The sequence below is a fragment of the Artemia sp. Qi Xiang Cuo genome, chromosome 5, assembly GCF_049724085.1.
Source record: "Artemia sp. Qi Xiang Cuo chromosome 5, ASM4972408v1, whole genome shotgun sequence".
Taxonomy (NCBI): Eukaryota; Metazoa; Arthropoda; class Branchiopoda; order Anostraca; family Artemiidae; genus Artemia; species Artemia sp. Qi Xiang Cuo.
In genome coordinates, this window is record NC_142798.1 from 39,345,832 (window position 1) to 39,370,578 (window position 24,747).

Below are 24,747 nucleotides of genomic sequence, written 5' to 3' on the forward strand. Positions count from 1 at the left end.
TGATTATTCTTGACTTTATCTCTCGTAAAATATTCATTGACTTAAAAAAGCAATAAGAGTCCAATTCTCAACTTTATCTCTTGTAAAATATTCATTTACTTAAAAAAGCAATAGGAGTCCAATTGAAGACTTCAGGGAGTCTTATTGTCCATCCTGCCAATATAAAGCCTGATATATGACATTGGCAGCAATGAATTGATTGGTAGATACTCCTAAAAAATATAAAAGTGTGTGTATTCATAGTAATACTTCTCCGATTTTTCTATACCCAAGTCTGTTCTGGTTTGTTAAGAATGAAAATCTTTTTGACAAAGCTAAAAAAAAACGCAGCTGTAAGAAGTGATCTACCCAGTATATCGGAAAAACATAGTTTCTGACGGATTGTGATCTTGTAAGAAAATGACAATAGTAAGAGTTGGCCAAACTTGCACCAGAGCTTAAAGTGAAGCTTGCTACAAAGCTACAGTAGCAAGATGCAGATAGTCAGCCGTAGGTTCGGGAGACCAAGGTACGGAAGACAATGCTACCACAGCAGCACCTGTTTCAGAGTAAGAACTTCGCAAGCGAACCTAGCTGCGTCAGTGTGGAGCTATACTAGTCTCCTTTGGCAAGAGAAGAAGAAACAGTGTTACTGCAGTGACCGCAACTGCTCAAGCGAGTGTTGGGATATGCAAGCACATCTAGGCGTGTAACTCTTAGGCTAAAGGACGAGGAAGGAAATGAGGTGATGCCAGAGTTAGGTCTGCTATTGGAACGAAGGTGAGTGCATCTAGACTTGTGCCTCCTGTAGAGCCTGGAGAAGCGTGCAAACCATGTATAAGTTAGTGGGACAATAGCTCGTTTATGCTTGGCTGATTTTTTCAAAGTAGTTCCAACGACTGCCAAGAGATGACTAATAGATCTGAGACCTAAAAATTAAAAGCCAGATGGCTGGTATTGAAACAATGCAGTAATATAAGCCAAAAATGTGAGCACAAATAGTAAAAAAAGCTGGATTCATTGTATTGAAAGCCAGTGGTTCTATTACGAGAGATGCATTGCGTCAAAATGCAGATTGCATTTTCTTTTGCTTTTTTTCATTTCCTTTGGAACGCACAATTTTAGTTATCAAAACTGGAAAATTATCACAAGAATAGAACAACAGGGACAAAAATGAAGAAATTCCACAAAAAAGAAAGAGAGAGAAAAAAAATAAATGCCTCAAAAGGGGAGCACTGATGAAACGTCAAATCTTATGTCAAACAACAGGAAGATTTTTTCATACACACGGCTTATTTGGGAATTGGGTAGTTTGCTATAGCCAATGTATCTAAAAACTGAAACACAAAGAAGCGTGGAAAACCTTTCTGTTTCATTGAACATAATTAATGTTCTAGGTTTCTTTCAAAAACATGTAAGCTTAGAAAGCTCAAAAGCATCAAATATAGCAGTAAGTGAGAATTGATTTATACATATTTGGCGAAATATCGCACCTTGACCAATTGGGTAGTATTAAAATACTTCATCGGTCATTGACAAGCAAAACTCCTTGACTCGGTATACAAAAACTCTGGCCTGATTTTGACCTATAAATTGACTAAATCAGGTTGTAATTAACATACAAAAAGCCTTTAATTTTGTTAACCATAACCAACTCAATGTTAAATTAAAAAATTAACCTCATCCTACATTACTTTTCCTTATTTCTACTAAATAATTGTCCAATTCATTACATGCCCAAATAATGACTCAAATTCGTGGCAAGTTTTCAACGGAATGCCTGAAGGACCCCAACTAGGTAATTTACCATCCGTCGTGATGAGTGATAGTACCGGCGTAATTTAAAAACTATTATAAATATAGCTACAAAATTGTAATACCAAATATATCTTCCTTTCAGTAAATAAGTGTTGCTGTCTTGGCGAATCTCCATCAAAAATTAAAAAGAATGTTTGGCTTTATCGAATAACAAAGGGAACAGCATACATAAGGAGAGTAAAAAAAGTACAAAAAGGTACAAAAAAGAAAAAAATTCCACTTGGACCAAAATTCAGTGCAAGCCAAAACATGTAAAACAAGCTACAATCCACCAACTGTTCTTACAGCTACTGTCCGATTCAGCCCCCTTTTTTTACAAGTTTTTCACTGTGACACGTTTTCTTTGTATCTTTCCTTCACACCTAAAACTCGTAAATGAATTTTGACCGTATATTAGTCTTCTAGAAAGCGCACCTGACCTGACTTAACTTGTTAACAACATAGTATTGAACATCTATTTTATTTTGATTTAAGCGGCGATCAGGTTTGACTCTAGTCTTTAGTTATCTATGTTCTGACCAGAAACAAAATTAGGGAGTGTTAGTTGCGATATTTGTTATTTGTCTATTCCTATCGAGTCATTTATATCTATCTTCTCTTATTCATTTTTTTAATAGGAATACTCACAATAACCTCCATTACTCCATCACAATGCAGCATATATTTTTCGGAGTCACTAAAACGTATTACAATTTTCTAACTCTTTACTAACTCCATTTTTATCATATAACTACTCTGTCGAAGAGATTACGGACGAGGTCAGTTCATGTAACTCAGGAGCCAGACTCTAGGCACTGAATTAACACTGGATGTGGACCCAGAAGCGTTCAAGGCCAGATCAAAAGCGTAAAAGGTTGGTCTGGGCACCCACTCGGCGGAGCGAAGTTGTGCAAATTCGCAGCACTTTGCCTAGGCCTTCATTATTTTTTTTTTGCAAAGCCACATCATAAATATATACACAAACAGTAGCGAAGTTTGTTCAAAAATAACACACATCATAGCGTTCTGAATGAGAAGTTCCCAGTACGTCAGAGCAACAGTTTCAGTTGCTACTTAGCATTCGATCAAATCATTCCCGTCGTAATGCACTAAACATTTGTCATTGCGCGTGCGCGAAGAGGCGAAGTCATGATGAAAGATCTAGATTGATAGGTTTCAAAATTCTTTAGTGGAGAGTATAGTATATTTCGCTACTGTTCACATATATATTTATGTTGTGTGCAACGCATACTTGATGTTGAAAGAAACATGACGAACTGACCTCTATAGACGGAGCTCCAAGGATGCAATAGAGAAATGGAAGCTCACCATCCGTAGCTTTGTTGTGGAAATTCTTGTTCTCAACAATACAACTGAAAAAAAAAGATAATAAAAAATGATGGCCAGACAAATAAACAGAGGTCTGGAAAAAAAATGAATAAACAATAATACATAATTAAGTTAATTAATATACAAAAGAAAATGGAAAAGAGACCTCTCGAAAAACAAAACACAAGGCAAAATTGAAATAAGATAAATTGAAAGACGATATTACATCTCGAAACAGTACTCTCGAATTCCTAGAAGAAAACTATACTGTAATCCATGTTTTTTGTATTATCTAATTTCTAGAATGATATGTGTAAATATATATTTAAAAAAAAGGCTAAAAGCGGACTTCTGAACCCATATGAAAAAGTAAAAATAAGTAGACTTTAAAACCGAAGACTGAAAGACCCTAATTACCCAGTGACGTTGTTCTGAAGACAAGGCGAGAAAGAACAAAAAAAGCAATCGAAGATTTCAAACATAAATCAAATGTTTGCAACCAGCGACCCCATAAAATCAAACCTAAAATAAACAATAACATCAACAAAAGCACGATGAAAACTACCTTCAAGGTGGTTTATACTACCTTTACAACAGGAAAAGAGACTTTTTTCGGACAAACCCAGCTAAAGAGGCTTTAACGAGAGAATAAAATCCATAATTAGGAAAAAATTAATTGTTGATATTTGATTGCATTTTCTTTAGAACCTTACAACTAAACTTACCAAAGTATCAAAATATTTCGCTTTGTCCTTTTCTTAATGTTCAAAAACTTGAGTGATAAAAACTACCAGATAATATTACTTATTATCTACTTGTACATTGTTGGGCAGGTGGGCACTATTTAATAACACCCATAAGGTATGAGTAGCTCGTTTGATTATTCCTGTTTTGCCAGCACATTCTATTTCTACCCTACGAGCTTTGAGATGCTTCTATTCATTAGACCTAATTTTTGTGCATTAGAAAAACTGTAGAGGATATAATCCAAAACCAAGTGTAAAATGTTATCCTTGATATAAGTTTGATAGGGTTATTCAAAGAGAATACATACTTGGTGGGCAGCTTAAACATAAATGTTCTTCCTTTAGTAGACCAGATGATAACTCGGTCTGACGCAATAAAATCCCCTCCCATCCATTGTTCTCCATCTTTAGCTGGATTTGATGATAGCAAAGAAAAGTCCCCAGCATCATAAATCTGAAAAACAAAAATAACCACATTTAATGACTTTTAGAGCATATCTAGAGCAAGTCAACAAGAAATATAAACTACTCTAACAGTCCATCATAAAACAAAATCGCATTGGGTCGCACAGTGGTACAAGCTCTTTTTCATCTCCAGCTTATTCAAAGCTCCACTGTTTGCTCGCTCCCACAAAGTTCCAACTTCTGTAACAGTTTTATATCCTCATCGTATCTCATCTGAAGGCGTCATGCTTTTTGTTGGGTCCAAGGTAGATTCTTTTGTTGTTAGACTGCCAGATTCTTGGCAGTCTACCAAAGGATGCAGTCTACGTAAAAGATGACGTGACCATCGTCGTCTTTCCTTCATTATAGCGCTAGACAGTAAAAATAAAGCACCTTTTTCTCATAGCTTCGATATCTTGTCACTTAGGCGAGTACCTAAAACTAGACAATGCCTTTGGAAAATATCAAGCTTGTCCTTCAAAACCTTTCGCAACACCCACGTTTCATATTCTGATACTTAACTGATACTGAATGATATTTAACATAATGGTAGCGAAGTGGGATTCTTGCGTGGTAATGCGGGACCCCAAGTTCGACTTAAGCTCCCACACAACCCGGAACTGCATGGACATTATGCAAACCTAGCATGATTTTGCCTTCCAGTTTAATGTAAAATTCTCCCCATAGAATTCGCTGCAATTACTTAGGGCGAGAGTTCATCAAAACTAACCATACAAGTAGGAATAAACAAAGCAGCCCTGGTCAACTCTTGGCTACAAATCGAACCAGCAACTAGCTTCGTCTCCTACTTTAACTGTAGCAATATTACTTTCGCATTTGGCGATTACCACTTGGAAATACCTATCTAGAACATTGCACCCCATTTAGCTAAGACCAAAAATTACAATTTTTTATTTTTAACCGTGTATTCACCATATTTGAAGAAATCGATATATAGTATAAGCATACGTTAAAATCCAGCCTCTTTGGAATATTCTCTTAGTTATTCTTTTTTACTTCTATTTTTTTCCATTTAAGTTAACAGAAAACGCGCTGGCTTACGTGTGTATAGCCATTGGCGGTTCTGGCCTCTGTTGCTCCCAGGTCAAAATCTTGATTAGCAAACCCCCCCCCCCTCCCCCCCCACAGCCTCCCGAAAATTTCTGGCCAGATTCTAACAAAATTTTTACTTATTAACAAAGTTTTCATTTATTAACAAAATTTGAATGCACTACAATTATTCATCACAAAAAAAACTAAAATTAATTAAACTCTGTCAACTTACTTTTAGTTTCAAGGAATGGTGATGAAGGCATGGGAAAACTGAAAATCTTGAATTGAATTTGCTAATAATTACTGCCAACTGCAACCACTACTTTATTTCAATAAAAATACAACTTCAAAAACTACAAAATGATTATAATCGTTAGATTATATATTTACTTTATTTCAATAAAATACGATTTAAAAAAAAACAAAATGGTTATAACCGTTAGATTATTTATTTGAAATTTTGTGCCCGTAAGATTTCTGCGCCAGGGGCAAATACCCTCTCTGTCAAAAAAAAAAGAAACCTCTATGTACAACATATTCCAGGAAAAACTGATTTGCAAACACATAGAATTTTCCAACAAAGAAACAATTTAAGTAGCCTATTTTAAGTCTATAAAAGTGGCTGAACAACAGATAAACTGAAACAACAATTTTGCATATCCTCGCTATATTCTTACCTGCCAACACTGCGCAGACACCAAAAGCACAGTTCTCTGGTTGTAAACACAGCATGTCATAGATACTGGATTGATACAATCAATCTGTTTGCTCTCGTTCTCGGTTACTGTTTCATTATTCTTCAGCTCATGTCCACCAAGAGTCCAAACTCGAACAACACCTCTTATAGTAACAGCCAAAACAACGTCGTCTGGAATAATCATTTCAGATAAATCACGCATGCATTGGCAACGCAGACTATTCTACAACAAATTGAAAAGGAAAAAAAACAAACAAATCCACCATAAACGGAAGCATACATAAAACGAAAAAGTAGAGGATCATAAATAGAGACAGAATGAGAGATAGATACGCAGATTTGCTTGCCTACGCTTCCTTTCCCAAGCTTGGTAAATACTTGAGTCATTATCTATAACAAGCGATGGTATCAAAAAACCACAATTGGGGGCACTTAGTAAAGAGCGATGTGGCTTCCATATACTTATTTATATTATTCCGTTTTTATTACTTTTAAGTCAAATGGAGTCTTAGGCTTGAGCTCTTGCAAGTTATCATAGGTAGCGGTGCCTAAGTAAGGAACGAAGTTGGCACGATGTTTTTTTTTTTTTTTGTCTAAGACCAAGGCACTTCGCATCGAAAGAGTTGTCGTAGAAACTTCAAAAAGGGTTCAGTCGACTGGAAGTTGAAAGGGCTAGTGCCGTATTTAATAGTCGACAGTGAATGGAGGGCAATATTTCTTTACATGAAAACTTCAGTTTCACGTAAGCAATTTATAAATTATTTAAAAAGTTTTTCTTTAGCATACGACTAATATTTGATCTTTATATTTTTCAGGTTCTCTTTTGAGTCAACATAATAGGAAAAAAACTTCAGTTTCACGTAAGCAAATTATAAATTATTTGAAAAAAAGTTCTTCTTCAGCATAAGACTAATATTTGATATTTGTCTTTTTCAAGTTCCCTTTTGAGTCAACACGGAAGTAAAAAAAACTTCAGCCTCACGTAAGTAAATTATAAATTGTTTGAAAAAAAAATTTCTTTAGCATACGATTAAAATTTGATATTTGTATTTTTTCAGGTTCCCCATTGAGTGAACATTGAAGAAAAGACATCAGTTTGACGCAAGAAAGTTATAAATTATTTGGATAAATATGTGTTTAAACACATGACTAATATTGGACATTTATTTTTTTTAAGGATCTTAGTTGAGTCAGTTGAGTCATAGAGGAAGAAATTCAGTTGAGAGTAGGAAAGTTTATCACGTAAGTAAGTTATAAATGATTTGTAAAAAATGTTTCCTTTAGCATATGACTAATATTTGATAACTTCAGTTTCACGTAAGCAAATTATCAATTATTTGAAAAAAAGTTCTTCTGTAGCATATGATTAATATTTGATACCTGTCTTTTTCAAGTTCCCTTTGAGTCAACACGGAAGAAAAAAAAACTTCAGCATCACGTAAGTAAATTATAAATTGTTGGAAAAAAGTTTTTCTTTAGCATATGATTAATATTTGATATTTGTCTTCTTCAGGTTCCCTATTGAGTCAGGTTCCCCAGTATCCTTACTTCAACGAAGTTCAACCAGGACTCCTGGTTGAACTTCGTTGAAGTAAGGATACTGGGGCTGTTTTAAAGGTTTTTTAAAAGTGTTTTTTTTAAGCATTTTTAGTTTTAAATTTCGTATTTTAATGTAAGTTTGTTTTTATATATATTTTTTCTTTAATGTTGTGCTGAAGACGGCCCTTGGACATAGGGCCGAAATATTCACCGATTTAAATTGCACGGTCTTGGAAAAAAAATTCCCTATTGTTTTTAAGTTTTGTTTGTTTGATATGGAAAGGCAGTGTGGTCTTAGTCAATATTTGCGTCTAGCTTATGGGGAGCAGTTGACCTATGATATTTTTTATTTTATTAGTTTAGGTAAAAAACATGCAAATATTATTAATTAACAAAAATTTTTAGAATCCTGCAGAAACGAAAAAATGAGTCCTGGTTGAACTTCATTGAAGTAAGGATACTGGGGCTGTTTTAAAGGTTTTTTAAAAGTGTTTTTTTTTAAAGCATTTTTAGTTTTAAACTTCGTATTTTAATGTAAGTTTGTTTTTATATATATTTTTTCTTTAATGTTGTGCTGAAGACGGCCCTTGGACATAGGGCCGAAATATTCACCGATTTAAATTGCACTGTCTTGGGAAAAAAAAAATCCCTATTGTTTTTAAGTTGTGTTTGTTTGAGGATAAATACAATTTTATAAATAATGAAAAAACAACGATGGATGACGTCACATTCAAGAAAAGGTATAAAAAACTTCAAGTTTCATGCAAGTAAGTTTTGAAATATTTGAAAAAAAGTTTTCGTTTAGCATATGACTTACGTGAGCATATGACTTATTCTTTAGCATTTGTTTAGTCGAAATGGAAGAAAACTCCAGTTTAGCGTAAGTAAGTCATTAATTATTTTTAAAAAATGTGCTTAAGTATATGACTAATATGTGATATATGTCTTTTTCAGGTTCCCTTTTCAGTCAACAAGGAATGAAGAACTTCAGTTTCACGTAAGTAAGTTATAAATTATTTGAAAAAAACAATTCTTTAGCATATGAATAATATTTGATATTTGTCTTTTTCAGGTTCTCTCTTGAGTCAACATGGAAGATAAAAACTGTAGCTTCACGTAAGTAAGTTATAAATTATTTGAAAAAAAAACTTTGAAAAAAAAACTGGAAAGAAAAAAAAATCAATTTCACGTAAAGTACAAATTATTTGAAAAAAGTTCTTCTTCAACATAAGACTAATATTTGATATTTGTCTTTTTCAGGTTCCCTTTTGAGGCAATATAGAAGAAAAAACTTCAGTTTCACGTAAGTAAGTTATAAATAATTTGAAAAAAAAAAGTTATTCCTTGGCATATGACTAATATCTAATATTTATCTTTTTCAGGTTTTCTTTTGAGTAGACATGAACATAAAAACTTCAGTTTCACGTAATTAAGTTATAGATTATTTGAGAAAAAAGTTTTTCTTTAACATACGAATAATATTTGATATTTATCTTTTTCAGGTTCCCTTTTGAGCCAAAATGAAGAAAAAAGAAAATCAGTTTCATGGAAATTATAAATTATTTGAAAAAAAAAAGTTCTTCCTTAGCATAAGATTCATATTTGATATTTGTCTTCTTCAGTTTCCCTTTTTAGTCAACATGGAAGAAAAAAACTTCAGTTTCAAGTAAATAAGTTATAAAGTAATTAAAAAAAAATATATATTCTTAAACGTGTGACTAATATTTTATATTTATCTTTTTCAGGTTCCTTTTGAGTCAGCACAAAAGAAAAAAAAATTAATTTCACGTAAGTAAGTTAAAAATTATTTGAAAAAAAAGATTACACTTAAGCATATGACTAATATTTGATATTTGTCTTTTTTAGGTTCCCTTTTGAGTAAACATAGAAGAAAAAACCTCAGTTTCACGTAAATAAGTTATGAATTATTTGAAAAAAAAACTACTTTAGCATATGACTAATATTATATATTTATCTTTTTCATGTTCCCTTTTGAGTCACCACGAAAGAAAAAAACTTAAATTCACGAAACTTAAATTTCAAAAAACTTAAAAGTAAGTTATAAATTATTTGAAAAAAAAAATTAAGCTTAAGCATATGACTAATATTTGATATCTGTCTCTTTTTTAAGTTCCCTTTTGAGTCAGCAAGAAAGAAAAAAACTTCAGTTTCACGTAACTAAGTTATAAATTATTTGAAAAAAGAATCCTACTTTAGCATATGACTAATATTTGATATTTATCTTTTTCAGGTTCCCTTTTGAGTCAACATGAAAGATAAAAACTTCAGTTTCACGTAAGTACGTTATTAATTATTTGAAAAAGTTCTTCTGTAACATATGACTAATATTTGATATTTATCTTTTTCAGGTTCCCTTTTGAGTCAACATGAAAGATAAAAACTTCAGTTTCACGTAAGTACGTTACTAATTATTTGAAAAAAGTTCTTCTGTAACATATGACTAATATTTGATATTTATCTTTTTCAGGTTCCCTTTTGAGTCAACATGAAAGATAAAAACTTCAGTTTCACGTAAGTACGTTACTAATTATTTGAAAAAAGTTCTTCTGTAACATATGACTAATATTTGATATTTATCATTTTCAGGTTCCCTTTTGCGTCAACATGGAAGGAAAACAATTCAATTTCACGTAAGTAAGTTATAAATTATTTGAAAAAAGTTCTTCTGTAACATATGACTAAGATTTGATATTTATCTTTTTCAGGTTCCCTTTTGCGTCAACATGGAAGGAAAACACTTCAATTTCACATAAGAAAGTTATAAACTATTTGAAAAAAGTTCTTCTGTAACATATGACTAATACTTGATGTTTATCTTTTTCAGGTTCCCTTTTGAGTCAACATGGAAGAACAAAGTACAGTTTCATGTAAGTAGATTATAAATTATTTGAAATTAATTTTGCTTAAACATATGACTAATATTTAATATTTGTCTTTTTCAGGTTCCATTTTGAGTCAACAAGGAAAGAAGAACTTCAGTTTGACCGAAGCAAGTTATAATTTGTTTGAAAAACATTGTTCTTAAGAATTAGACAAATATTTGATATTTATCTTATTCAGGTTCCCTTTTGAGTCAACATGGAAGGAAAAAACTTCAGTTTCACGGAAGTATGTTATAAATTATTTGAAAAAAAATCTTCTGTAGTATATGACAAATACTTTATATTTATCTTTTTCAGGTTCCCTTATGAGTCAACATAGAAGAGAAAATACTTCAGTTTCACGTTAGTAGGTTTCAAATTACTTGAAAAAAAATTTGCTTTAGCATAAGACTAATATTTAGTATTACTCTTTTTGGGTTCCCTTTTGAGTCAAAATGGAAGGAAAAAATTCAGTTCCAAGTTAGTAATTTATAAAGGATTTCAAAAAATTGTTCTAAAGCATATGAATAATATTTTATTTGTCTTTTTCAGGTTCCCTTTTGAGTCAACATGGAAAAAAAGCTTCAGTGAAAAGAGCTTTTAATTGAAGAAAAAAAACTTTAGTTTCACGTAAGTAAGCTACAAATTATTTGAAATTAATTGAGGTCAAGCATTTGACGTTAATAAGTTAAAAATTATTAGAAAAAAAACTTTGCTTTAGCATACGACTAATTTTTAATATTTGTCTTTTTCAGCTTCCCTCTTGAGTCAACATGGAAGAAAAAATCATCAGTGAAAAGAGCTTTTCATTGAAGAAAAAATACTTAGTTTTTAGTAAGTAGGCTGTAAATTATTTGAAATTAATTGTGCTTAAGCATTATACTATTATATGATATTGGTCTTTTTCAGGTTCCCTTTTGAGTCAACAAGGAAGAAAAACTTCGGTTTCACGTAAATAAGTTAAAATTATTTGAAAAAACTTTACTTTAGCATACGACTAATCTTTGATATTAGTCATATAAGAACTTCAATTTCACGTAAGTAAGCTCTACATCATTTGAAAAAAACGGTTCTTAAGAATATGACTAATATTTCGTTTCGTCTTTTTCAGGTTACCTTTTGAGTCAACACAGAAGAAAAAACTAGTTTCATATAAGTAGATTATAAATTATTTGAAATTAATTGTTCTTAACTATATGACTAATATTTAATATTTGTCTTTTTCAGGTTTCATTTTGAGTCAACATGAAAGATAAAAACTTCAGTTTCAAGGAAGTACGTTATTAATTATTTGAAAAAAGTTCTTCCGTAACATATGACTAATATTCGATATTTATCTTTTTCAGGTTCCCTTTTGCGTCAACATGGAAGGGAAACACTTCAATTTCACGTAAGTAAGTTATAAATTATTTGAAAAAAGTTCTTCTGTAACATGTGACTAATACTTGATATTTATCTTTTTCAGGTTCCCTTTTGAGTCAACATGGAAGAACAAAGTACAGTTTCATGTAAGTAGATTATAAATTTTTGAAATTAATTTTGCTTAAACATATGACTAATATTTGATATTTGTCTTTTTCAGGTTCCCAACAAGGAAAGAAGAACTTCAGTTTGACCGAAGGAAGTTATAATTTATTTGAAAAACATCGTTCTTAAGAATTAGACAAATATTTGATACTTATCTTTTTCAGGTTCCCTTTTGAGTCAACATGGAAGGAAAAACTTCAGTTTCACGGAAGTATGTTATAAATTATTTGAAAAAAAAAATCTTCTGTAGCATATGACAAATACTTTATATTTATCTTTTTCAGGCTCCCTTATGAGTCAACATGGAAGAGAAAAACTTCAGTTTCACGAAGGTACGTTATTAATTATTTGAAAAAAGTTCATTCTTAACTATATGACTAATATTTAATATTTATCTTTTTCAGGTTCCCTTTTGACTCAACATGGAAGGAAAAAACTTCAGTTTCACGGAAGTATGTTATAAATTATTTGAAAAAAAAATCTTATAAAGAATGAAAAACGAGCATCTTCTGTAGCATATGACAAATACTTTATATTTATCTTTTTCAGGTTCCCTTATGAGTCAACATGGAAGAGAAAACACTTTGGTTTCACCATAGTAGGTTTCAAATTATTTGAAAAACAAATTTGCTTTAGCATACGACTAATATTTAATATTACTCTTTTTTGGGTTCCCTTTTGAGTCAAAATGGAAGGAAAAAATTCAGTTCCAAGTTAGTAATTTATAAAGGATTTCAAAAAATTGTTCTAAAGCATATGAATAATATTTTTATTTGTCTTTTTCAGGTTCCCTTTTGAGTCAACATGGAAAAAAAGCTTCAGTGAAAAGAGCTTTTAATTGAAGAAAAAGAACTTTAGTTTCACGTAAGTAAGCTACAAGTTATTTGAAATTAATTGAGCTCAAGCATTTGACGTTAATAATTTACAAATTATTAGAAAAAAAAACTTTGCTTTAGCATACGACTAATTTTTAATATTTGTCTTTTTCAGGTTCCCTCTTGAGTCAACATGGAAGAAAAAATCATTAGTGAAAAGAGCTTTTCATTGAAGAAAAAATACTTAGTTTTTAGTATGTAGGCTATAAATTATTTGATATTAATTGTGCTTAAGCATTATACTATTATATGATATTGGTCTTTTTCAGGTTCCCTTTTGAGTCAACAAGGAAGAAAAACTTCGGTTTCACGTAAATAAGTTAAAATTATTTGAAAAAACTTTACTTTAGCATACGACTAATCTTTGATATTAGTCATATAAGAACTCCAATTTCACGTAAGAAAGCTCAACATCATTTGAAAAAAACGGTTCTTAAGAATATGACTAATATTTCATTTTGTCTTTTTCAGGTTACCTTTTGAGTCAACACGGAAGAAAAAACTAGAGTTTCATATAAGTAGATTATAAATTATTTGAAATCAATTTTTCTTAACTATATGACTAATATTTAATATTTGTCTTTTTCAGGTTTCATTTTGAGTCAACATGAAAGATAAAAACTTCAGTTTCACGTAAGTACGTTATCAATTATTTGAAAAAAGTTCTTCTGTAACTTATGACTAATATTTGATATTTATCTTTTTCAGGTTCCCTTTTGCGTCAACATGGAAGGAAAACACTTCATTTTCACGTAAGTAAGTTATAAATTATTTGAAAAAAGTTCTTCTGTAACATATGACTAATATTTGATATTTATCTTTTTCAGGTTCCCTTTTGCGTCAACATGGAAGGAAAACACTTCAATTTCACGTAAGTAAGTTATAAATTATTTGAAATAAGTTCTTCTGTAACATATGACTAATACTTGATATTTATCTTTTTCAGGTTCCCTTTTGAGTCAACATGGAAGAACAAAGTACAGTTTCATGTAAGTAGATTATAAATTATTTCAAATTAATTTTGCTTAAACATATGACTAATATTTAATATTTGTCTTTTTCAGGTTCCATTTTGAGTCAACAAGGAAAGAAGAACTTCAGTTTGACCGAAGCAAGTTATAATTTATTTGAAAAATTTTGTTCTTAAGAATTAGACAAATATTTGATATTTATCTTTTTCAGGTTCCCTTTTGAGTCAACATGGAAGGAAAAAACTTCAGTTTAACGGAAGTATGTTATAAATTATTTGAAAAAAAATCTTCTGTAGCATATGACAAATACTTTATATTTATCTTTTTCAGGTTCCCTTATGAGTCAACATGGAAAAGAAAACACTTCAGTTTCACTTTAGTAGGTTTCAAATTATTTGAAAAAAAAATTTGCTTTAGCATACGACTAATATTTAATATTACTCTTTTTTGGGTTCCCTTTTGAGTCAAAATGGAAGGAAAAATTCAGTTCCAAGTTAGTAATTTATAAAGGATTTCAAAAAATTGTTCTAAAGCATATGAATAATATTTTTATTTGTCTTTTTCAGGTTCCCTTTTGAGTCAACATGGAAAAAAAACTTCAGTGAAAAGAGCTTTTAATTGAAGAAAAAAAAACTTTAGTTTCACGTAAGTAAACTACAAATTATTTGAAATTAATTGAGCTCAAGCATTTGCCGTTAATAAGTTACAAATTATTAGAAAAAAAAACTTTGCTTTAGCATACGACTAATTTTTAATATTTGTCTTTTTCAGGTTCCCTCTTGAGTCAACATGGAAGAAAAAATCATCAGTGAAAAGAGCTTTTCATTGAAGAAAAAAATGCTTAGTTTTACGTAAGTAGGCTATAAATTATTTGAAATTAATTGTGCTTAAGCATTTGACTATTATATGATATTGGTCTTTTTCAGGTTCCCTTTTGAGTCAACAAGGAAGCAAAACTTCGGTTTCACGTAAATAAGTTAAAATTATTTGAAAAAACTTTACTTTAGCATACGACTAATCTTTGATATTAGTCATATAAGAACTTCAATTTCACGTAAGTAAGCTCCACATCATTTGAAAAAAAACGGTTCTTAAGAAAATGACTAATATTTCATTTTGTCTTTTTCAGGTTACCTTTTGAGTCAACAAGGAAGAAAAAACTAGAGTTTCATATAAGTTGATTATAAATTATTTGAAATTAATTGTTCTTAACTAATATTTAATATTTGTCTTTTTCAGGTTTCATTTTGAGTCAGCAAGGAAAGAAGAACTTCTGTTTGACGTAAGCAAGTTGTAAATTGTCTTTTCCAGGTTCCCGTTTGAGTCAACATGACAGGAAAAACTTCAGTTTCACAAAATTTATTAATTTTTGAAAAAAGCTTTTCTTTAGCATATGACTAATATTTTATGTTTATCTTATTCAGGTTCTTTTTTTAGTCAACATGGGAGAAAAAACTTCAGTTTAACGCAAGGAAGTTATAAGTTATCTGAAAAAATGTGTTTAAACACATGACTAATATTTGATTTTTTTTTTTCAGGTTGTCAGTTGAGTCAACATGGAGGGAGAAATACAATTTTATAAATAATGAAAAAACAACGATGGATGACGTCACATTCAAGAAAGGTATAAAAAAAAACTTCAAGTTTCACGCAAGTCAGTTTTAAATTATTTGAAAAAAAGTTTTCGTTTAGCATATGACTTACGTGAGCATATGACTTATTGTTTAGCATTTTGTTTAGTCAACATGGAAGAAAACTCCAGTTTCACGTAAGTAAGTTATAAAAAATTTGAAAAAAAAACTTTTCTATAGCATATGGATATTTGATATTTGTGTTTTTCAGGTTCTCTTTTGAGTCAACATGGAAGATAAAAACTTCAGCTTCACGTAAGTAAGTTATAAATTATTGCTGAGAACTGGAAAAAAAATCCATTTTACATAAATTATAAATTATTTGAAAAAAAGTTCTTCTTCAGCATAAGACTAATATTTGATATTTGTCTTTTTCAGGTTCCCTTTTGAGGCAATATAGAAGAAAAAACTTCAGTGTCACGTAAGTAAGTTATAAATGATTTAAAAAAAAAAGTTATTCGTTGGCATATGACTAATATCTAATATTTATCTTTTTCAGGTTCTCTTCTGAGTAGAAATGAACATAAAAACTTCAGTTTCACGTAATTAAGTTATAGATTATTTGAGAAAAAAGTTTTTCTTTAACATATGAATAATATTTGATATTTATCTTTTTCATGTTCCCTTTTGAGCCAAAATGAACAAAAAAGAAAAATCAGTTTCAAGTAAATTATAAATTATTTGAAAAAAAAGTTCTTCCTTAGCATAAGATTCATATTTGATATTTGTCTTTTTTCAGGTTCCCTTTTTAGTCAACATAGAAGAAAAAAACTTCAGTTTCACGTAAGTAAGTTATAAAGTAATTGAAAAAAAAAATTATTCTTAAGCATATGACTAATATTTGATATTTATCGTTTTCAAGTTCTCTTTTGAGTCAATATCCAAGAAACAAACTTCAGTTTCACGTAAGTAAGTTAGTAAGTTAGGTAGGTCAAGTAAGCTCACGTAAGTAAATTATAGATTATTTGAAAAAAAAAGTATTCCTTTAGTATATGAATAATATTTGATATTTCTCTGTTTTAGGTTCCCCTTTGAGTCAACATATAATAAAAAAAAAAATCAGTGTCATGTAAATAAGCTATAAATTATTTGAAAAAAAGTTTTTCTTTAGCTTATGACTATTATTTGATATTTATCTTTTTCGGGTTCTCTTTTGAGTCAACATGAAGAAAAAAATTAGTTTCACGTAAATAAGTTAAAAATTAATTTAAAAAAAATTTTCTTAAGCATATGACTAATATTTGCTATTTACCCTTTTCAGGTTCTTTTTTGAGTTAACATGGAAAAAAAAAAATCAGTTTCACGTGAGAAAGTTATAAACTATTCAAAAGAAAAACGAAGCTTTGTTGGAATTCCCTTCAAACTACACGAAATTAGCTATGTAGATTATTATTTAGTTTCTACGATAATATAGGTAAGTATGCAGCAATTGGCAGATATGTCATTTAAAAAATCAAGGTTACTACCTCCTCTTCCATCACCTGTTCAGAGCAGGCTGGGGGCCAAATAAAGGCGGAGAAGGTGTGTCGAATATTTGACGCGGCCAAATTTCTCCTAAATACTATATTTTGATTTAGCTCGTACAATATACAGTTAAACTTTCGAGGTAAAAAGCCCTTCAAGGTATGAATCTAGAAGCCAGTCCTAAAGAAAAAATTAAACTGATCCTGAGGGAGTATAAGAAGGCTTTCCTGCAGGAAACGGAGCCAAACATAATAAAGAAAATCATCATTAGCCAAACATTTCAAAAGGAAGGATCCTTCAAATTGATGTCACGGGTTCAGTAAATCAGCATTGCCCCCGTCCCCACCACTTTTTCACTTTACATACAGGTAAAAGATAAATCGCAGAAACGAATAAAACTATGAATCTCAATCTTTTTAACATTGTAGTGACAAAAGTAAAGTTAATTATCTCAGTCTTTCTAAGACAGAATACCTGGTCTGCGAGCTGGCTTCAAAACGTGAATTGCTGAGTACCAATCAGTATGGTATCGGGAAGTTAAAGTGGCTGATATTTCAAGGGTCATTGGATCCATTATAAGTATGTCCGAATATTTTCCAACACAGAAGAGCCGAATGTAATCTCCAGAACTAACATGATGTGCCTTAAAAAGAAACATCATTTACAATATAATTATAAATCACCTGACAAATTAGCCAGGATGTGATTAGAAGAGCAAACGATTTCGTTTTTTTGTAGGGGGGGGGGAGGTCAACTACATAAAAAATCCTATCTGAGTTTCTTAGTTTTATTTTTTAGTCATAAAATATTTAAAAAGCGTATATTTGTTTGCACATTTTCATTTATACAGAAATTTTCACGCAGACGAGGAGGGGGACATTCGAGCCTGGTACAGGCCCTAGTGCACTTATACTACAAATCAATATAACTATAAAACGTTAAGAACCTAAAATCAATCGCCTTCAAGTAGCTTTAATACCACTTTCTCATCTATTAAAGCATAGCGACTCTATTCGCATATTAGTTAGGCTAAACCTGTCCTTCAAGTTGTAAATATAGTTGCATGAATTAGGAAGAACGACGAGAGTAGCTAGAAGGATATACCTGAAAATAATATTAATAAATCTGCATTTATAAACACAGCTTAGATAGCTTAGAAAGCAAACACTTTATAATTTTGCACAAACAAATTGTGGGAAATGGCAAAGTAAATACGAAACAGAAAAAGGAGTTGGCTCTCATATGTGTGCGGTCTTACCTCTCTTTACCTCTCACACCTCTTATAGGGAGAGGGAGAAAACTTCAGAAAAACTTCGTATAAATCCCATCTCAAGACAATTTCTTCATTTTTGCATTAAATTTTTAATAATTTTACCATGAGAGAGCCGGGTCAGTTCCCTTTTTGCTTTGCCTTTACGAATGTAATACCTTATTTAAGATATCGAGTAAAATGAATACGAAATTTTCCAAGGGTTCACAATACAAAATTCATTTTATTCTCACAAAACCCAAGTTACCTACAACAATTATTTAAGACCATAAAGGTAGGACAATTTAGGTCGTTTAAAGGCAAACAATTTTTTTTTTAATATAAGTATTAAAGACACCAAAAAATCGTTGATATGACGCTAGTCTGGGCCGCATCCGTTTTTTTATTTTATAGATTGAAACTCCTGTTAAAAGAATTTGAACATGGGATTATTTTTGCTGGCAGCTCATTCTTCAAGTCAACCAAAGGTGAGAAACTTTCTACTAAAGGTAGAAGATTGTAAAAAAAATAATATTACCACCCAAAAACATTCTTGTGAGACTTATCAAAGCGATTAAGGTTACAATGAGGTACATCGACCAGACTCTGAAGGATCATATTGGAAACTTAAAAGCATAAAGCAGAAATTTCTTATAAATTGAAATAAATCAAATCAGGTGAGAGGTTTGACAGGATCACTACCAGAGATCAAAACACTTATTCCTTAAGGAATGACTGGGCAGACATTAAGTGAATATATATGAACTTTTGGTTTCCTTGCAAAGAGAGAGGAACCTTACTGAACAACAGATCTAATGCAAGAAATTTACCATGGTAGAGAGGAGTTACATTGAAAAAGCTTTTACAGACACATTTTTCAGTTTTATGCTAATTATTGAAAAAAAAAACTTTCCGAAAAATAAGTTTTTCAAAGAAATGTAAAGGCCATTCTAAACTTAAGCTCAGTAGATACAAATACCTGTTAAAATTCAAACTCAAAACGACCAGAAATTACTATTAAAGAATAAATGAAACCCAAAAAGAACAGAAATAAAATAAACAATCATACCAAAAACATACAACAAGTAATAATATAAATGAAAAAATAAACCTTAAAGGGAGTAATGCTTAGATTGAATATGAAAATCAAGCTTAAAACGAAAAAAAATATTTTCCTATTGAAGTATAAATGAAATTTAAAACGAACATAAATTAAATAAACAATCAATGCAAACATACAAACAACAGAAATTGATATAAATAAATAAACAAATCTTAAAAAGAGTGAAACTTAAATTGAATATGCAAATCAAGCTTGAAACGAACAAAAATCAATACAAACAAGAGTTTGGGTTTCGCCTCCTTCTCTCACTGTAAAACTTTAAGGCCTACTGAGTCATTGGCGCTTTACCGAAAACCAATTTATGAATATAAAATACAATTGCGTCTTTGGCACTTGGCACTTTACTGAAAACTATATGCGTCTTGAACAGTCTTGGAAAGTATAAACAACATCAAATGGAATATTTGATGTATAATGATATTAATTGTCGAAAGATCCATCAGTTCAAGAATTTATTACACTGTAATATTATATTTATTTTCAATGCTGTAAGAACTGGAAGAGAAAATATTTGTACTATAATTCGTTTTCAGTTAAGCGCCAATGACGCAATAGGCTTTTGGTTTTTATTTTACAGTTAAGGAAGGGGGCAGTATCCAAACTCTTGATTGTAGTGAAACTACATTCGTCTTGAACAACTTTAGAAAGAACTAATAAATCAAACCAATATTTGATATTAATTGCTGAAAGCTTATCAGTTCAAAATTTTACTATAATTTTAATGTTTATTTTCAATATTAAGTACAAAAGAAAATATGTGTAATACAATTGATTTTCAGTGAAGCGCCAATAACACAGTAGGTTGCTGACTTTTACAGTAGGAGAAGGAGGGGAAAACCAAACTCTGGCTTAGAGATGTTTTTTCTTGTTTCGAGCTTGATTTAAATGTCCAATATAATTTTCACTCGCTTAAATAGTTATTTATTCCTTAATAATAATATCAGTTGTATGTTTGTATGTATTGATTGTTTATTCAATTTTATTTCGTTTTAAGTTTCATTTATACTTCAATAGCAAAGTTTTTTCTTCGTTTTAAGCTTGATTTTCATATTCAATCTAAGCATTACTCGCTTTAAGATATATTTATTCATTTATATTATTACTTGTTGTATGTTTTTGCTATGATTGTTAATTTAATTTCTGTTCGTTTTGTATTTCATTTATTCTTTAATAGCAATTTCTGGTCGTTTTGAGTTTGAATTTTAAAAGGTGTTTGTATCTGCTGAGCTTAAATTTAAAATGGCCTTTACTTTTCTTTGAAAAACTGATTTTTAGGAAAGTTTTTTTTCATCAAATTTTTTTAGTTTTTTATTGAAAAAATCTTCAAGTTTTTAAAAATTCCTTATTTCAAATTCAAACTTAAAAAAAAAAAAATAAAATGTTCATCGAAGTATCAAAACTGGTATCAAAGTAACAATATCAAAGTGAAAAAATGTTGCCCCCTTTTAAGTTTACACGACGACCCCTTCTATATGAAGTGCCTCTGGGAAAAATAAAAATAAATGGACTAGCTGCCCTCCAATCACTTTTTACTCTTACAAAGTGAATGACAACTTTCAATTTCCAATCAAATGAGCCCTCTATGAAGTTTATACGAGCATCCCTGCAATAGAACACTTTCTCCCGGGCCCTGGAGGGTTGTATGACACCGGAGTTTTTCTTATCCGACCTTTGAACTATTTTTTTTAACAAATTGTTTATCTCGCAATTTTCATCAGATGGGTTTGGAAAAAGAAGGCGTGGGGGGGGGGGGCTTGTTGCTCTCAAATCTCTTTTGACCATTAAAAAGTGAACTAGAACTTTCAAGTTCCAATCAAATGAGCCCCCTCCACAGTTTAGACGAGCATCCCTTCCAGAAGAACCATATATGCCCCATGGCATAACTTACAACACCGGCCCCCGGGCCTTGTTTTTGGAAAAAGAAGGTGTTGTGGGGGGGGGGCTAGTTGCCCTCGGATCTCTTTTGACTATTAGAAAGTGAACTCGAACTTTCAATTTCCAATCAAATGAGCCCTCTCTGAAGTTTATACGAGCATCCCTTTCAGAAGAACCATATATGCCCCCAGGGCATAACTTACAACGCCTGCCCCCTGGCCCTGGGGGGTTGTGTAGACACCTGAGTTTTTATTATCTGATTTTTGAACAATTTTTAGCTTAATGGCTATCTCGAAATTTTTATCGGATGCACTCAGTAAAACCAGGGCGTGGAGGGGGGGGGGCTGGTTGCCCTCCAATCTCTTTTGACTCTCAAAAACTGAACTATAACTTCCAATTTCCAATCAAATGAGCCCTCTCTGAGGTTTTTACGCTTTTACGCGCATCCCTTCCATAAGAACCATATATTCCCACAGGGCATAACTTACAACACTTGCCTTTGGCCACTAGGGGGCTGTGTCGACCCCGGAGTCTTCGTCATATGGTCTTTGAACTATTTTTATTTTAAATGGCTATCTCAAAGTTCTTATCAAATGGGTTTGAGAAAAAAAGAACGTGGAGGGGAGGGGGGGGCTAGGTACTATCCAATCTCGGTTGACTCTTAAAAACTAAACTAGAACATTCAGTTCAGAATCAAATGAGCTCTGTTAGAAGTTTATACGAATATCCCTTCCATAAGAACCATTTATGCCCCCAGGGCATAGCTTACAACGCCTACCCCGGGCCCTGGGGGGTTGTGTAGACACTGGAATTTTTGTTATATGATCTTTGAACTATTTGTAACAAAACCGCCGTCTCAAAATTTTTATCAGATACATTTGGGAAAAAAGGGCGTGGGGGGGGGGGGGCTGGTTACCCTCTGATATCTTTCGACGCTTAAAAAGTGAGCTAGAAGTTTTATTTTCCAATCAAATGAGCCATCTAAGAAGCTTAGACGAGTATCCCCTCCATAAGAACCATAAATAGCCCCAGGGCATAACTTTTTACCCTTGCCCTGAAGACTGTGGGGGGGGGGGGGGTCCTGCTCAAATATATATTGGATGTGTTTGGGGAAATAGTGGGCATGGAAGGGGTGTTAGTTGCCTTCCAATCCCTTTACACTATTAAAAAGGACACTACCCATTTAAATTTCCAATCGAATGAGCCCTTTTTGAAGTTTCTACGGCAACATTTTCTATAAAAACCTTATATACCCCCAGAGCATTACTTGCAAGCCTTGCCCTGAGGGCTGAGGAGGGGGGGTGTCATCCTCAAAGACCTAATTTCCAGAATTTTCAACTACGGTGAACAAAATGGCTATCTCAAAATTTTGATTGGACGTGTTTGGAGAAAGGTGGGCGTGAGAGGGGGGTTAGTTGCCCTCCAATCACTTTCGACTATTAAAAAGGGCAGTAGCCCTTTGAGTCTCTAATCGAATGAGCCCTTTTTGAAGTTTCTACGAAAAAGCTTTCTATATCAAGCTTATATGCCCCCAGGGCATAACTTACAACCCGTGCTCTGAGGGATGTGAGGGGAGTTTCCTCCTCAAAAACATTATTTCTGTTTCGAAATCAACTGCGTAGAACAAAATAGTTATCTCAAAATGTTGATTGGATGTTTTTGGGGAAATGGTGGACGTGGAAGGGGTGTTAGTTGCCTTCCAATCACTTTTTACCCTTAAAAAGGGCACTAGAACTCTCTATTTCCAATCGAATTAGCCCCCGCTGACGTTTACACGACGACCCCTTCCATATGAAATGCCTCTGGGAAAAAAAATATAATAAATAAATAAACAATAAAACATTGGAGCCGTATGGCCTTTACTATAGGCAACGCTATAGCGTTGCCTCTGACTGTGCTACGCAAGTTCACAGTTACGCTGACCTCCCCAATTACGCTGATTCCCATTCTTATGGAACTAGGGAAGATAAAAATGAAGAAGAAGAGAAGAGGGAAAGAGACCGAGAGAAAAAACCGCGAGTTCAAGAGAAACTAAGGTTTGACCGTGAGACCAAGATAAAATCTTAGAAAAAAACGGTACCCCTATATGAATAGAGCTAAAATGGGTTCAGGGGCTAAAAATGTTTTTATTTTATTGTGTTCGGTTCTTAAAATGTCATTTTTGGTAAAAAACTATACTTAAAACGTTTTCAGTTTGAACAGTCATACTTAAATCTTAGTAACTTTCAAGTCACTAAGATTGAAGCCTACTTCTTTGAGCTCAAATCTGCTTCACGCTTAATCCATACATCGAAACTACAGCCTCCCCCTTTGAAAAGTACTTGACAGTCAGAGCTGAGAAGTATTATTGAGCTAAACACGAACATCTGATACTGTAGTATGATTTTTTAGACGCCCATATTGCAATATTAGCATCAGGTTTGTAATTAACAGATTCGGAGTTCTATAAATCAATTTTTCTTAAAAAGTAAACACTATTTGTGGAAAACGTAGACAATTTGAAGCGGATCGGATACTTTTTATCCCGTTGCGATCGCTTTTGTGTTTGAACAGTCGTTCTAAATGGATTGGGGCCCAAATTTCAAACTTTAGCAAAAAGATTCAGTCAATCACAAGACAAACAGGCAAGAGTTGGCAATCAAGATCAGACCAAGATAGATACGAGGATATAAAGCTAAATATTTTAAATTTTCGACAATGGTTCTTCACTGGAAAATCTTGACACAAGCAAGTTAGCATAAGTAACTATATAGATAATTACATACACATTTATGGCTATAATTACAGATGTCAACGTAAATATAAGATGAAATACAATTCGTATATACCTTTATATAGTCTAGTTTAAACACTTACCTGTATATAGGTGTGGATGTACGGCAATTTTACACTCTCTAAACATTGGCCAGTTACTAGATCCCAGCTACACATTTCACTAAACAGAGAATAAATCATATATTAGCATAGAGAACAAAGGAGGTGACTACGTCCTCATTGAAAAACCTAAAAATCGCACAATATATTCCATCTTTGGTAGGCTATTCAAAAATTTATAAAAATTATCTTCTTTCATGTAATGTCAATTAATGCTAACTTTGAAATAATTCTTCAGGTAATAATTCATGATCTCAATACAACGGAAAACAATTAATAAATCAATATCTTCGATCTTTTCTTTAAAAAAAGAGGTGGGATCAAGAATACTTATTCATTTATGTTTTTCCCCAGGGTTGATAGTACCAAACCAGCTGCTTTAAAACATCGGAAGCGTGTTCAATCAAACGTAGTTAGAGAATTCTACCCTTTTAAAGAAGCGAAAGAGATTACACCACAAAAATGTGGTGTTTTTTACCATTGTTGGGGCACAAAACAAAAATTCAGGCGCAAAGCTACCGAGCTACCTAAAATGCTATTGAGTGAAAATTCTACCCAGCACTGTCCTACTGTATGTAGAGGAGACGCGGTCATCACAGTAGACGCGGCCTCAATACCGTCGATGTCGCTCAGACTTAGCATATTCGAAGAATCGAGGGTCTTCGCTGCACTGACTTTGTTAGAAACCATAC

General features: G+C 32.0%; 1 protein-coding gene across 4 annotated transcripts in view; it reads right to left on the bottom strand.

The window, feature by feature from the left end:
• Rbcn-3B (WD repeat-containing protein Rbcn-3B) overlaps window positions 1-24,747 on the bottom strand; it is a 289,137-nt gene that overhangs the window by 242,421 nt on the left and 21,969 nt on the right. For all 4 annotated transcript variants that reach the window (XM_089089568.1, XM_089089567.1, XM_089089565.1 and 1 more), the window contains exons 4-8: window positions 24,038-24,116; window positions 17,409-17,577; window positions 6,026-6,216; window positions 4,160-4,305; window positions 3,059-3,149 (exon numbers count right to left, since the gene is read on the bottom strand). In XM_089089568.1, coding sequence (XP_088945694.1) covers window positions 3,059-3,149; window positions 4,160-4,305; window positions 6,026-6,216; window positions 17,409-17,577; window positions 24,038-24,116 — 676 coding nt within the window. The remainder of the gene's footprint in view (window positions 1-3,058; window positions 3,150-4,159; window positions 4,306-6,025; window positions 6,217-17,408; window positions 17,578-24,037; window positions 24,117-24,747) is intronic.